General features: G+C 34.3%; 1 protein-coding gene across 1 annotated transcript; it reads left to right on the top strand.

Annotated features, from left to right (window-relative positions):
* The first annotated feature begins 8,164 nt into the window (after positions 1 to 8,164).
* On the top strand, positions 8,165 to 9,262 carry LOC110698847. The gene has a single exon (XM_021876366.1). It carries the CDS (start codon positions 8,165 to 8,167, stop codon positions 9,260 to 9,262), a length of 1,098 nt encoding a protein of 365 aa, XP_021732058.1.
* The last annotated feature ends 6,802 nt before the right edge of the window (positions 9,263 to 16,064 follow it).

Genomic DNA, 16,064 nt, shown 5'->3' on the forward strand with positions numbered 1-16,064 from the left:
ACTCCCTCCGTCCCCAAAAGTTTGACCCTTTTGGCCTAATTTTAGTCCCAAAATGTTCATCCCATTTGCATTTTAATACCCACTAATTTGCAATAATATTTGTGCAAAATTAGCTTCCCCATGCAAATTTTGCTTTTTCTATATACTTTTATTACTTTCTCTCTCTACTTTTTTGCAATTCCAATATAAAATTCTCTTTTCAATATATTTTTCTTAACTTCCTCATACACTTGTACTTCCAATTTAACTTTCTTAATACCCACGAAATCAACCCAAAAGGGTCGTTCTTTCGGGGACGGAGGGAGTATTATTTATAACTTATTAATTATTATTTATTAATTTTATTATTTATTACTTATTATTTTTACTAATTATTATTTATTTAATATTAATTTTATCATATTATTTTATTTATTATTAATTTTATAATTAATAATTTTATTAATTATTAATATTATTACTAAGCTGAGTAGAGTAGACCAGGACAGGGCAGACCAAAGCAGAGTAGAGTAGAGTGGCAGACCAAAGCAGAGTAGGACAGGAGAGCAGAGCAGATTTCAGCAGAGTAGAGCAGCTTTAAAGAATAGGGCCTAAGAAAACATATTACGGAGTACCTTTGTTTTCATGATTTTTACTCATTTTTCGTATTTATTTATTTTCTTATTAACTTATTTCAACATTCTTTTTCTAATGAAATAAAGGAGTTATTAGCTCGAATAAAAGTCATTCAACATTTACAATCATATTGTACTAATAACATCGATATTAATCTACTTTTGAATAGTTTTTTGATATTTGTACATCGTTCTTTTTTTTTTTTTAAAGAAAAACAGTGGACTTTATCCATTCAAAGAAGACAAAATTGGTCGCAACACTCTGAAGTATGGCTTAGGTGCACTGAGCACCCTGAACTTTGCGTAATAGCCAAAACACCACCAACTATGATGTAAGGTGCGACGCGTGCCTTAAATGAAAAATTCCGGCCGCTTATTTCACCGAAGGAGGTGAATCCGAGCGTGGGAAGTGGATGGGAATTGTTCACCATTTCATTAAACTGTTTTGGAGAGTGAATATTCACTTCCTCCGGTGAAATAAGTGGCTGAAAATTTTCATTTAAGGCACGTGTCGCACCTAACACTATAGTTAGTGGTGTTTTAGCTACTACGCAAAGTTCAGAGTGCTCAGTACACCTAAGCCATACTTCAGGGTGTTTCGACCAATCTTGCGAAAGAAGTATATAAGCCATTGGCAAAGAACCATTGATGTAAAGTTGCAAAGATAATAAGTTTGATTGTTCTTCATAAAACAAATTAAATACGTACGACAACTTTTCCAAGTGTACAACCCTGTACCGATAGACACTTAGAAATTAGAGCTTAACATTGAATTGACAAATATACCAATGGCACCCCTTAGATTTAAGTATTTAACGATAGGATAAGGAATAATAGAGTATAATTAATGGGTTTAAGTAGTTGGTTGAAACCCAAAAATAGTTTTGTTTTGTTTTTTTTTTTTTTTTAATATTTTTTTTAATATTTTTTTAGGGATTAAGCATAATAATAGCCTAATAGGAGAGATTTTTAATGTAAATTAAACTACATTTAGTATAGATATATTTATAGTTTGTTAGTAGGAGAGAAAAATAATACTCCCTCCGTCCCTTATTTTCGTGCCTATTTTTAACATTTATTACTAACATAATAAAGAGAAATAGGCATGTAAATAAGGGACGGAGGGAGTACGTAGTAAAAAAAAAAAAAAAACTAGTTTAAACGGAGTTGATAAGAGAGAGGAAAAAAAAACAGCGGTGAATATTTTTCAAAATAAAAAAGTGTTGCAAATATTATAAAACGAACATAACAAAATTTTTATGGTTATTACAAAACAAGCAAGGATTATTTTTACTATTACTATTAAATTATTATTATTATTATTATTATCACTACTAGAAATAGGCCAATTTACGACGAACGAGTTCCGACGGACATGAAATCCGTCGGAAAGTTCCGATGGAATTAAAATCTGTCGGAAATTTACGACGGATTTCCTACGGAATACAAATCCGTTGGAATTTATGGGTTTTCCGACGGAATATTCCGTCGGAACAGTAATGTTTCGACGGAAATAAAATCCGTCGGAAATTTCCGAGGGATTATTCCGTCGGAACAATAATGTTTCGACGGAAATAAAATCCCTCGGAGATTTCCGACGGAATATTCCGTCGGAACATCTATTTTCCGACGGAAATTAAATCCGTCGGAAGTTTCAGACGGAATTTTCCGTCGGAAAATATTTACATAATAAAAAAAAAAACCTAACAAACACTAATAATAAAAAAAAAAAAAAAAAAAAAAACCCTAAAAAAAAACCCATAGCGCCTCTCTCCTCCCTCATTTCTCTTTCTCCTCTTTCATTTCTCTTTCTCTCTCCTGTGCGCCTCCCTCATTTCTCTTTCATTTCTCTTTCTCTCTCCTGTGCGCCTCCCTCATTTCTCTTTCATTTCTCTTTCTCTCTCCTGTGCGCCTCTCTTTCCTCTTCTCTTTCCCCTTCTTTTTCCATCAACGAAAATCACAAAAAAATCAATATTTTTAATTCGATCTTCCTCCTCTCATGCTAGTTCAAGCAACTTCGAGCGAAAATCTGAGCAACTCGAGCCAAATCTCAGCAATTCCAGCCAAAATTCGAGCCATCAACAACATGTTCGTTCGTCAGAGGAATTTTATTCGTTTTTGTAGATTTCCGATTTGTATTCTGTTTTTTGTATTATTAACTTGCATAGATCTGGTTTGAATATAATTTTCGTTCAGATTTGTATTCGTTCGTCTGCTCTAATTTGTATAAAATACGATTTTTTTTTTCAATTTTTTTTCGGATCTGTATTTTTTTTTCAATACTTTTCGTTTTTTTTTTTTAATTTTTGCCGTCTGGGTTAGCTAGGGTGGTTCTGTGGTGTGGGTTATGGTTAGGTAGGGTGGTGGTGGGTCTGGGTGGGTTAGTTGTGGGTCAGGGTTATTGGTGGGGTGGTGGGTATGTGGTATGGGTTAGTGGTGGGTTGGTGGGTCTGGGGTTATTAGTGGGGTGGTGGGTTGGTGAGCGTGGGGCTGGGTGTGGGTGGGTGTGCGTGAGGGTGGGGCTGGGTGTGGGTGGTCTGGACAGGAGGGGTGGTTTGGGTGTGGGTGTGGGTGGGGGGTGGGGATCTGGGTAAGTTAGGAGGGTAGGGGGCTGGTGGTGGGCTGGGGTGGGCTGGTGGTGGTGGGGCTGGGTAGGGGTAAGGGGGTAGGGGGTGGGCTGGTGGTGGGGATCTGGGTTGTGGGGGTATTGTGGGTGGTGGTCTGAGGTTGAGGGTAAGGGGGCAGGGGGTGGGCTGGTGTTGGGGGTGGGGTGGGGCTTTTTTTTTTTTTTTTTTTAACTTTCAGATGGAATTTTCCGTTGGAAAATACCGCCTCCGACGGAATATTCCGTCGGAACATCTACCCCACCGACGGAATTTTCCGTCGGAAAATATCCCACTTCGATGGAAAATTCCGTCGGAACCTTGCGACGGATTTACGCTGAAATTCAACAAAAGCGCCGACAGAACAAAATCCGTCGGAAATTTCGTCGAAATCGACCTTTCCGGCGGAATTTCCAACGGAATATCGCAAAATACCTACAAAGGGTCTTCCGACAATGTTTTCCGACGGAATTCCGACGGATTTTTTCCGCCGTTGATTGAGTGTTTTCTAGTAGTGTATTATTATTATTATTATTTGATAAACATTATTATTATTATTTCTCAAAAACAGACAAAGTCATACAACCTACAAAAAAATTAATGAAAAGTCGAGATACACTCTGGTCCCCCACTCCTCTAGTTATAGCAAATCCTATCCTAGTGAAGATATTATTATTATTATTATTATTATTATTATTATTATTATTATTATATCTCAAAAACAGACAAAGTCATACAACTTACAAAAAATTAGTGGGAAGCCGAGATACAATCTAGGCCCCCACTCCTCTAAGTATAGCAAATCCTACCCTAGTAAATATATGAGCAGCAGCATGGGCCCCAATATCTTGCATCATCGAGATCTTCTGAACTCACTTCAGCAATGAAACAGCCTCCTTCTCTAATTCCCCAAATGGAGAAAATGAGAAGGGAATGAAACCATAACCAATCGCCTGACAGCTTGATTCGTACTTGAATCGCTTCCGATGAGCCGCATCAGCCACAACCTGTCCAGGAACAAAGTCAGATAGCCCAAACTGTATCAAAAGAGAAAACCCTGTCAAGTCAACACAGACATCGCGACCACGATCCCAGAAATAAAGTAACACATCTGCAGGTCTGAGGGCCCCGTCGTTCCCTCCAGACAACCCAATGTCAACCTCCTTTCTCGCTGAAATTTCAAATCGATAGCAAACATCAACAACGGTATCCCGAACAACATTATGCCGATGTTTAATACCCACCATACCAGCACACAACACCGCATGATCACCGAAAATATCCCCAGAAAAAACCCTTGAACAAACAGAGCATGACGTCGAGACAGAGAACAATGGAACACCCAACCAGTAGCATAACACACATTGGTAAATCTTTTCGTTCATCGTCTGACCCAACCTCGAAATAGGAATTGCCCAAAGCCAAGCAGAGGTGTAATCTTTACGAATATTATTATTATTCCTTAACTTCTTGTACATATAATATATACTCTATATTATTTATTCAGAAAAAATAATAATAATAAAAATATATACTCTGTATTGTCTTACAATCTTGCTAGTTTTACGGATGAAACCTCAAGTTTTTCATTGGCAACCTTAACAAGAAAAAGGCGAAAGGCCAATCAATCGCTTTAGGCTTTAGCCGAGCCAAGCTAGCTAACAACGCCAAATAAAAGCAGCACAAAAAAGTGCCAAAAGAAAGAAGAAGAAGAAGAAAAAAAAAAAAAAAAACCATCAAGTCAGAACTAAAGTCTTAAAATAGTTTCAACTCCATTAATGCTACAAACAAGCATTCTCCAATAAGATGATTTTTTTTTTTTTTTTTTTTTTTTTAAAAAAAATTTTTTAAAATACACAAATGGTGAAAATGAGACACTGTGTCTTCTTGTCATTAATTGGGCTCAAAGAATCTCAAGTATTTAATGAATTTACCTCCAAAGCTTTTCATGTGTTCCAGGGGACCTGCATAACCATCATTTTACTGTATACATATATGTACCATTATTATTATTATGACGGAGTCGTCATAAAATCTACATGTACTAATGCACGAGATATTTATTATATGTAATGATATAAAATTTTGCTTAAAAAATTCAAATGTAAAAGATGTTTGTGTTTTTTTTTTTTTTTTTTAATTTTTTTTTATATTGTAATAAAAATTAATTATGAATTATGGAGTATTGAACGGTTTGATGAATAGTTTCGGAGGTTACTAATGTTGGATTTTTTTTTTTTAAAAGGAAAAAAAATAGAGTGCATAAATTTTAAGTAATTGAATTGGAAAGGTTCGTGGTTGAAATTTGGGAAAAAATTTCATACCATGTACGATACATGAGAGTTCAAAATAAGTTGAAACAAACAAAAAAGAATAAATGTTCGAAGAGACAAAGGGAGTTTTCACTAAAGATAATTAATTATGATGTGTAAAAATAAGTATCAAACAGTAAAAATTGATCAGAATTAGTAAAATTAAGATTTACTGTAGTTATTTCGCAAAAAAAAAATCTATTCTAGTTGATAAATTAATTATTACAGAGTATTTTTTAGGTGTGAAGAGAGTTGCAAGGGCTAGACAAGATTTGATATTAAGTGTTGGCAGGTACCAAATTACTACCAATGTACCACCCCCTAATACTTTAATCAAATAAGCTAGTTGAAATTTACATAAAATCGATTTTATATCAATGCAAATAATTTTTAATCAGTTATAAAATGACGTCAATAAAATTGTGGAAATTATAGAACCTTAAGAAAAAAATAAGGTAAGTAAATAGGCTGAAGAGATAGCCATATACGAGTACCTAATTATTATTTTTTTGGTGTTCCATCCGTTTCACCCTTTGGGCTAATCCAGATTCGGGGATCAGTTCTTGATGGTTATTTTCAGTCCCCTCCCAATTGTTGTTGCGGAGGATCGAATATAGGTCCTCCCTATCAAGTGCAGTCCGAATCACCACTGCACCAACAATTAATACGAGTACCTAATTTTGTAATTATGAAAGTTTAATTAATTTGGTAGGGGACGAATTGCATTAAATTTAACCATAAAATTTATTTGATTTAACATTATTATAATCAATAATTGTATAACTCGGATGGAGCTCCATAAGTACTCTGTATTATTGAATACTCCGTATAAACTACTTCCTTCGATCCGTTTTTTTTTTAAAAAAAAATGTTCTTATTGTAAATACGCATGGTTGTCATTTATCAATGCACTTTTTTAACATAATTGTCTTTAATTATACATTAGCAAGAGTTATAAACATTTAACTTTGTTTGACATTGTTAAAATATTTATTAAGACGAATCAAATAATGTCATGCATGACTATGTTTTTTCTTATATTTTAGAAATATATAGATACTTTTCTAAAATTGTGAATAGTAGTAGCAAGATTTTGAACAAAAACATAAAAAAAAATAAAATAAATAAATAAATAAAATGGAGCTGTTAGAAGATAAGTCTAATAAGTGAATGCCAATTATTGATTTGATTACACAATGCTCATATAGGTCCAAACACTTGTGAACTCATATGGCTCTATGTGAGTAATTATTGTATTATTAGTGTAACTCATGGCTATAAATACAATGCCATAGAAGTAAGAATACAATGATAACACTACAACAATTTCACCCATCTTCTTTCACTCTTTTACTCCTTTTATTAATCAAAACTTTTCTATCGGTAAATTCTTTAACACGTTATCAGCACCAGTTTTCAGTCAGGTATATTTATACCTACTTCTAAAAATTTATAACAAATAATACTATCTACTTCTAAATGTTTCGAGGAGTATGCTCTATAGTTGCCCATATTTGGGATCCTCTATAACAGAAACTCAAACATTTACTATATATACCTCAAAAACAACGGTGAAAGTTCTCTTACTTGTGAATTTACTACTATCATCTTTTGTTTATTCATGTTGATGTTTCTTTGTTTGATCCATGTTGATATTACATACTCATTTTACGTAAATTTTTATCTTAGTTATTATAATTGCTAAGTAGTAGCTTTGCATGCATATTATTATTAACTAGATTAACAAAAAGATGCAGCCTTTTACACTTATTATTTTTCTTACTTTTACATACTTTTTGTGTTTCTTTCCGTTTTCGAACCCATGATCTTTTATAGATATTAGGGCTCTCGGACCACTATGGCTTGCATTCCCAGTGTGATAACCTTTTACAATTATAAATATATATATATGGACCATAATTTTATGCCAGTACGTTAGACTATTATATGATATTTTTACAGTTGTACAGAACAGTAACGGATAAACCTACCTCTATAAAAGACGGATTTTTCCCCCAATTTCACCACAAATCCCTTATCCTTTCCCACTTTTTATCCAAAAATCACCTAAAAAAAAAAAAAAAAAAAAAAAAAAATTCACCCCCTTCTTCTCCGATATGTTCCCCGACGACGGCAACCAAAACACCCAAAACACCCACAACTTCACTTTTGAGGAAGATTTAATGAAGATAAAACAATATTTCCTTCTAATTACGGCGCTTGTAATTTTATTAGTAGCAATATTAATTTTTGTCATTATGTATAAGTAAAACTCACTTATTTTGTCGTTTTAGTATATTAAAAGCTTGTTTTTGTTTTATTATGTATGTTTGTTGTTATTAATCATCATTGTATAATATTACCGTTATCATTATAATTATTGTTACTACTGTCATTGTTGTCGTTTTGCTGTTTTTTTTGCAACTAACATGATTAATTTTTGTCTAATCATATAATTACTCACAATAATAAACCAAGGGGGAGAAAAGACTATATTATTTATGGTTTATTATTATCAAATTTAATTATCACGTGTCTTATTAACTTAATTATAAATATGGAAGAACTAAACATGTGAGTTGTACATATAATTTGTTATTATAAACTAATTATCACGAAATTTGTTGTAGCTAAAATGGGAGACCTTATGAAAAGACAGTTCAGCATCTTAGATTTATCTGGAAAGAAATTTCTGGAATGGAAAGTGGACGCAATGATGAATTTGAAAGCTCAAGGCTTGGAGCACACTGTTAAAGAAAATAAAAGTCCCTCTGGTCAAACAACTGATACTACCACTTCTGCAATGACTGTTGCAAAACCTGTTACTGAACAAGATAAGGCAAAAGCCTTAGTGTTGTTAAGGCATCATTTACATGAAGGCCTTAAAACTGAGTACATGATGGTTGAAGATCCCAAAGAATTATGGGATTGCCTTAATGAAAGATTTGGACACCACAAAAGGGTGCTCCTTCCTAAGGCATTATTTGACTGGACAAATTTACGGTTCCAGGATTTCAAATCTGTAATTGATTATAATTCAACCATACATGAGATAGTGTCTATATTGAGATATTGTGATCATCCAGTTTCGGATGAACAGATGATTGAAAAAACACTCACTACCTTTCATGCAAGTAACATACTGTTGCAAGAACAATATCGTGAAAGAGGTTTTAAAAAGTTCAATGAATTAATGAGTGTATTGCTTGTTGCGGAACAAAATAGTGAACTTTTGTTGAAAAATCATAACCTGAGACCAACTGGGTCTTTGGCCACTCATCATGAGGCAAATGCAACAAATTCCTATCCACCCGAGTCAAATGCTACAAGAAGAGGTGGACGTGGAAATTACAATGGCCGTGGAAAAGGCCGTGGAAATTATCGCGGACGAGGCCGAGGACGTGGTAGAAACAATTTTCAAAGAAACAGTAATTTCAAAAATTTTGAAAAACAGAAAGGACAGTCATCTGGAAGCCACAAACAAACTCTTTCAAAAGGAAAAGACACATGTTACAGATGTGGCATGACAGGACATTGGGGACGTACCTGTCGTACGGCCAAACATTTGGTAGACCTTTACCAGGCTTCTGTAAAAGGCAAAGAGAAAAATGCAGAAGCAAATTATGTTAATGAAGAAAATGCTCCATGTCCTACCCTTGATGTGTCCGATTTCTTCATGGACAATGCTGAAACTGGGAATGATTTCATTCTTGGAGAAAACAACAATGCTTAGGTTCCCCATCTACTAATGTAACATATGCTATGTTTTAATGTATTTTCTTAGTTCCCTGTATTTTTAAATTTCTAGTCATGTACTTTAAATCTTTATCATCAATAAACGTTTGTATGATATTATTCTAAACTAATCTTAAATTTATTTTATGAAGATATGGATCTACCTGAAGTTAGTTCCGAATATCAATGCCTTTTGGACAGTGGAACAACACATACTATCTTAAAAGATAGAAAATATTTTTCACAACTAAAGTTGTTTCAAGCAAATGTAAACACCATTTCCGGGTCAGCTAAATTAATTGAAGGATCTGGAAAGGCTTGTATAATGCTTCCAAATGGAACAAAATTAATAATCAATAATGCTTTATATTCGAGTAAATCTCGAAGAAATCTCATAAGCTTTAAAGATGTACGCCAAAATGGCTATCATCTAGAAACAATGACGACAGATCAAAAAGAGTATATATGCCTCACGGCAGAAAAACATGGCAAGAAACATATATATGAGAAATTGCCAGCATACTCTTCGGGGTTATACCGTATAAACATACGACCCGTGGAAATCAATATGATATCTAACCAGAAGTTAGATGACAAACATTTGATTATTTTATGGCATGATCGTTTGGGACATCCAGCAACTGGGATGATGCAAAGAATAATAGCACATTCAGTTGGACATTCAATAAGAAATGTCAAAATTCCCCGATCAGATGAATTAACATGCTCTGCATGTTCACTTGGCAAATTAATAATAAGGCCATCTATGAACAAAATTGCTACTGAATCTCCAAAATTCTTGGAAAGAATTCAGGGAGATATATGTGGGCCAATTAATCCAGCATGTGGACCATTTCGATATTTCATGGTTTTAATTGATGCCTCTACACGATGGTCACATGTTAGTCTACTTTCAAGTAGAAATGTTGCCTTAGCAAAATTACTTGCCCAAATCATCAAATTAAGAGCACAATTCCCAGATCATACAATAAAGAAAATAAGACTTGACAATGCTGGGGAATTTACATCCCAAACATTTAATGATTATTGTATGTCGATTGGAATTGATGTTGAACACCCAGTAGCTCATGTTCATACACAAAATGGCCTAGCTGAATCACTAATTAAGAGATTACAATTGATTGCAAGACCATTATTAATGAGGTCAAGATTGCCATCATCTGCTTGGGGACATGCTATAATACATGCAGCAGCGCTAATTAGATTGAGACCTACAGCTTATCATAAATTCTCACCACTACAACTTGTTTGTGGTCGAGAACCAAGTATCTCACATCTAAAAATCTTTGGTTGTGCTGTATATGTTCCCATTGCTCCACCCCAACGAACAAAAATGGGTCCACAAAGAAGGCTGGGAATTTATGTCGGGTTTGAATCCCCCTCTATAATTAAATACCTTGAACCATTGACTGGTGACTTATTTACGGCTAGATTTGTGGACTGTCACTTTAATGAAACAGTATTCCCAGCCTTAGGGGGAGAGAAAGTGGACCCACATAAGAAAGAAATTGAACTCATTTGGAATGCAACACAACTGTTGATGTTAGACCCACGAACAAATATGTGTGAACAAGAAGTTAAGAAAATTGTTCATTTACAAAGTGTCGCAAATCAATTGCCCGATGCATTTGTAGACACAAAGAAGGTGACAAAATCACATATACCAGCAGAAAATGCCCCTGCACGTATTGAAATCCCAACTGGTAATAAGGCCATAGAAAATGAATCTCAGGCACGCAGAAAGCGTGGAAGACCACTTGGTTCAAAAGATTCTAAGCCAAGGAAACTAAAAAGATTGGATGGAATAGAAAATGAGACTAATAATGTTCCCCCGTCAGAAGGTCAAGAAAGACCAAATGTGGATGAAAGTAAAGAAAATGATGATAATCCAAAAGGGGACGAACAAGAAGACAACCCTACGGGGAATGAACAAGATGTTCAAAACATCGATAACAATGAAATTTCAATGAATTACGTCTCTACAAAGACTCAGTGGAATAGGAAAGATGTTATCGTTAATGAAACATTTGCAAATTCCATCGCAATCGACATCGTGTCTGATGAAAATGATGTTGAACCAAGAACTGTAGAAGAATGTCGACGTAGGAGTGATTGGCCAAAGTGGAAGGAGGCAATGCTGGCTGAGTTAAAGTCACTTGAAAAACGAGAAGTTTTTGGGAAAATAACCCTTACACCGGCAGGTGTAAAACCCGTTGGATACAAATGGGTATTTGTAAGAAAACGTAATGAGAAAAATGAAATAGTTAGATACAAGGCAAGACTTGTAGCCCAAGGATTTTCTCAAATTCCAGGGATTGATTATGAAGAAACATATTCTCCAGTGGTTGATGCAACTACATTAAGATTTCTGGTAAGTTTGACAGTCACAAAAGGACTGCAAATGCGATTAATGGATGTAGTGACTGCGTATTTGTATGGGTCACTCGATACGGACATTTACATGAAAGTCCCCGAAGGACTAAAACTACCAGAAAACCACAAGCCTAGACAACTGCTTTCCATAAAACTAAAAAGGTCACTTTATGGATTGAAACAATCTGGAAGGATGTGGTACAACCGTCTGAGTGAATACCTTATGAGAGAAGGATTCAAAAACAACCAAGTTAGTCCCTGTGTTTTCATAAAGCGATCACAATCAGGATTCGCTATCATTGCAGTTTATGTTGATGATTTAAATATCATCGGAACCCCAAATGAACTCGAGAAAACTGCAAAATACTTGATGAAAGAATTTGAGATGAAAGACCTTGGGAAAACTAAATTTTGCCTTGGACTACAAATTGAGCACTTGAGTCATGGCATTTTTGTCCATCAATCAAATTATACAGAAAGAGTTTTGAAACGTTTCTTCATGGACAAAGCAACCCCAACCAACTTCCCAATGGTTGTTCGTTCTTTGAATATGAAAAATGATCCATTCAGACCCCGAGAAGAAAATGAAGAGATTCTGGGTCCAGAAGTACCATACTTAAGTGCAATTGGAGCCTTAATGTACTTAGCTAACAATACTAGACCCGACATAGCTTTCTCTGTGAATTTGTTAGCCAGGCACAGCAATGCACCAACATATAGGCATTGGAAGGGAGTTCGACACTTACTCCGGTACCTACGAGGGACACAAGACCTTGGTTTATATTACCAACCAAAACAAGATGCTGCTCTCATTGGGTATGCAGACGCTGGATACTTATCAGATCCTCAAAATGCCAAGTCACAAAATGGATATGTATTCACTTATGGCGGCACTGCAATATCATGGAAATCAACAAAGCAGACATTGACCGCGACATCATCAAATCATGCAGAGTTGATAGCCCTCTATGAAGCAGGACGGGAATGTGTGTGGCTGAGGTCGATGATCAGTAATATCCAAAAGGAGTGTGGAATGAACGCAATAACAGAAGACCCAACCATCATCTTTGAAGACAATACAGCATGTATCGCTCAAGTAACTGAAGGATATATTAAAGGAGATAAAACGAAACATATTGCCCCAAAACTGTTCTTCACACATGATCTGCAAAAGGACGAGGAAATAAATATCCAGCAAATTCAGTCTTGTGAAAATCTTGCCGACCTTTTCACCAAATCACTTCCTTCGAAGAAATTTGAACAGTTAGTTCACAAAATCGGAATGCGACATCTTCGTGAACTATGCTGAGATCAGGGGGAGTATTATATGTACTGCACTCTTTTTCCCTTCGATCAGGTTTTTATCCCACCGGGTTTTTCCTGACAAGGTTTTTAACGAGGCAGTATACCAAAGCATATAATACAATAATATTGGTGTACTCTTTTGGCTATGGGTCTTGTCCCATAAAGTTTTGCCTAACAAGATCTTTAGTGGCATTCAAGGGGGAGTGTTAGAAGATAAGTCTAATAAGTGAATGCCAATTATTGATTTGATTACACAATGCTCATATAGGTCCAAACACTTGTGAACTCATATGGCTCTATGTGAGTAATTATTGTATTATTAGTGTAACTCATGGCTATAAATACAATGCCATAGAAGTAAGAATACAATGATAACACTACAACAATTTCACCCATCTTCTTTCACTCTTTTACTCCTTTTATTAATCAAAACTTTTCTATCGGTAAATTCTTTAACAGGAGCAAGTATGTTAAATATGCTACTATTATAAGCAAGTCATATGCTCAATACAAGTATATATTACCATAGTACTCCGTATATTTTATTTTCAATTTTATAATATCTTGCTATTTTTTATTTTAAGTTGGTCCCTCAAAAATTTAATTAGTTGCTTTTTCTCATGTACTTGTTATAATTCTTCCCAAAGATTATGAACCAACAAACCTATAGAAATGGTTATAATAAGCCCACGAAATACATGCCTGAAAATTAGGTCTAGATCCAATTGTTGTATTAGCAATAAATCACTATAGGGACCAGAGAAGGAATTAGACCAATCACAGAATAGAAGCAACATATAGCAGTCAAATATGCTGTGGTTATATATCTTGTACAATAAGATAAACATTTATATATAGCTTTGTAGGTTAATTATTTGTTCCTAATGTTAGAATAGTTTGAACTATATATGTGTGTGCCAATAATAATTTACTTAAGACAATAATTTTGATTAGGAGTATGTGGTCTAATTTTTTAATCTCCGCCGCAAGGGCAGCATCCTCTTAACTACATGGAGGCTTTGACGCGGATGCAACCACCTAGTACAGTTGAGGTTGTAACCGCGGACGCTACCCTTGCGGTAAATTTAAAAAAAAAAATGATGGTAAGCATACTATATGCTGCCTCTTTAGATCACTTCTTGCAAGTTTACCAAGATATCAATCTTTTTTATTGATAATATTTTCTTTTGTATTTCTTTTGATAAATTAGGCTTTAATCTTTTTTTTTTTTGAAACAAATCAATTTATTAATCAAAAGCTATACGACATCTACAGATAAATGAAATCTAAATCAACAAATACATAAAATAACATTGAATCATATAAGGGTTTCCTTCATCAAAGCTACGATCGTTGAATAGATCTTGCAATGTGGTACATCTCTCGCACACATCGCTGGAATATACAACCTTTTCGGAGAGACAGTTTAACGATTTGTTGTAGGCGTAAGGATGATTTTCATCTGATTCACTTGAACGCTTTTGAAGATTTGACAATCGTTGCGATCCCGGACAACTCTTTACCAACGAACTGATAATAGGGAAAAAGATGATTACCTTTTTAATAAACCCTAACACACAAAAAGAAACCCTAAACAAAAACAAATAACAAATAACAAAACTAACAAAAACTAACGACTCCACCATACGAAGAAATTAGACTATTTCCGACCTAAATGGCCAAGAATTTGAAGAAATCCTAGAACAGAGGAGGAGAGAAGAGGAGAGGAGAGGAGAGGTGTTTGTTATTTTTTTATTTTTTTATTTTTTTTGAGGCTTTAATCTTATTAAGGGAATAATTCCCTAACTTACGCTATACTGAAAAAAAAATTAAAAAAAAAAATCATAATATTATTATTAAAAATATTTAATTTATAGGAAGAAGCAAGATAAAGTCCAAACTTGATCAATAATATAATTATCTTCAACCCTTCAAAGAATAATGAAGTATTCTTTATCGAATGAACAAATTTACTAGAATTAGGAACATGAAGATGTTTACATGTTAGACAGTTAGAGATACTTAGAGATATGAATACTAGTACAAATTGCCAATACAATGCTAAAAAGAATCTTTCCTTAATATTAGTAATAGTTAGTACTAATTCCTACTATCAATTTGGTTGTTATGAATGGTAGATGATAAGCTGTAATGATCACATGGCATATGAGCATAACAACCATGTCGAAAGTAGAAATCCATTTTAATTAATTGATCTTCTTGTTGATCACTAGTCTTCGTTCATTCCTTTTCCCTCCCATGCCATGCAACATGTCTTCTTTTACATCTAATTTGTTAAGCAAAGTAAGACAAAGAAAATACCAAATGAGATTTTGACCTAGTGGTTAAAATTGATGATTCGTGCAGTGTACAATATAGATCGTTGGTTCAAATCTTCCTATCCCCGAGTAATTTGTATTGCCCTTGTGGCTCAATCAGACTAAAAACAATATAGAACAAAGAAACTAAAGTAACACCGCGGACTAAACATATCTAGTTAATCATTTACAAAGGAGATATTAACCATAGGACCAAAATATGTGGTGTGTTTATTCAATATCCACCCATCGATTTAGCTAGGAAAATTAAAACACGGTTGCATAATTTATTTCCGAAGATAGACTTATTGATAGTGCTCTTAATTAAATTAATTAACCTATATCACGATCAATTAGTTAATTAGCTACGAAGTACAAACTTATCTCTAGTTGTCTTGTATTACAATCCTTTGACTTGTGCAAAAGGGACTTGGTGGAAAAGTAGAAAACGACCAGAAAGACCACGAAAGAAAGAGCAAAGATTACAAACAAGAAAAGATGAAAAAAGTGAGTGACCAAAAAAACATGAACTACTTTCACTAAATTGGTGTTTTCGTATAAAGTATCCAAGTGATGAAATGTGCATTTGACGTCTATTTTAGTAAATCTAAAGAAATGAAACTGAGATACTTCATAGTTCATACTAGTTGTACAATCTTTCAACCTCCTTTTTTTCATGTCGTCACACAAGTAAAAGGAATCGTTATTGACCTTTGTATGTAAAAGGAAAAAGATAGGGCAAGAAATAAAGTTTTTGTGTAGATTTATTGCAAACTGTACTAG

This window comes from Chenopodium quinoa, unplaced genomic scaffold, assembly GCF_001683475.1.
Source record: "Chenopodium quinoa cultivar QQ74 unplaced genomic scaffold, ASM168347v1, whole genome shotgun sequence".
Classification (NCBI taxonomy): domain Eukaryota; kingdom Viridiplantae; phylum Streptophyta; class Magnoliopsida; order Caryophyllales; family Amaranthaceae; genus Chenopodium; species Chenopodium quinoa.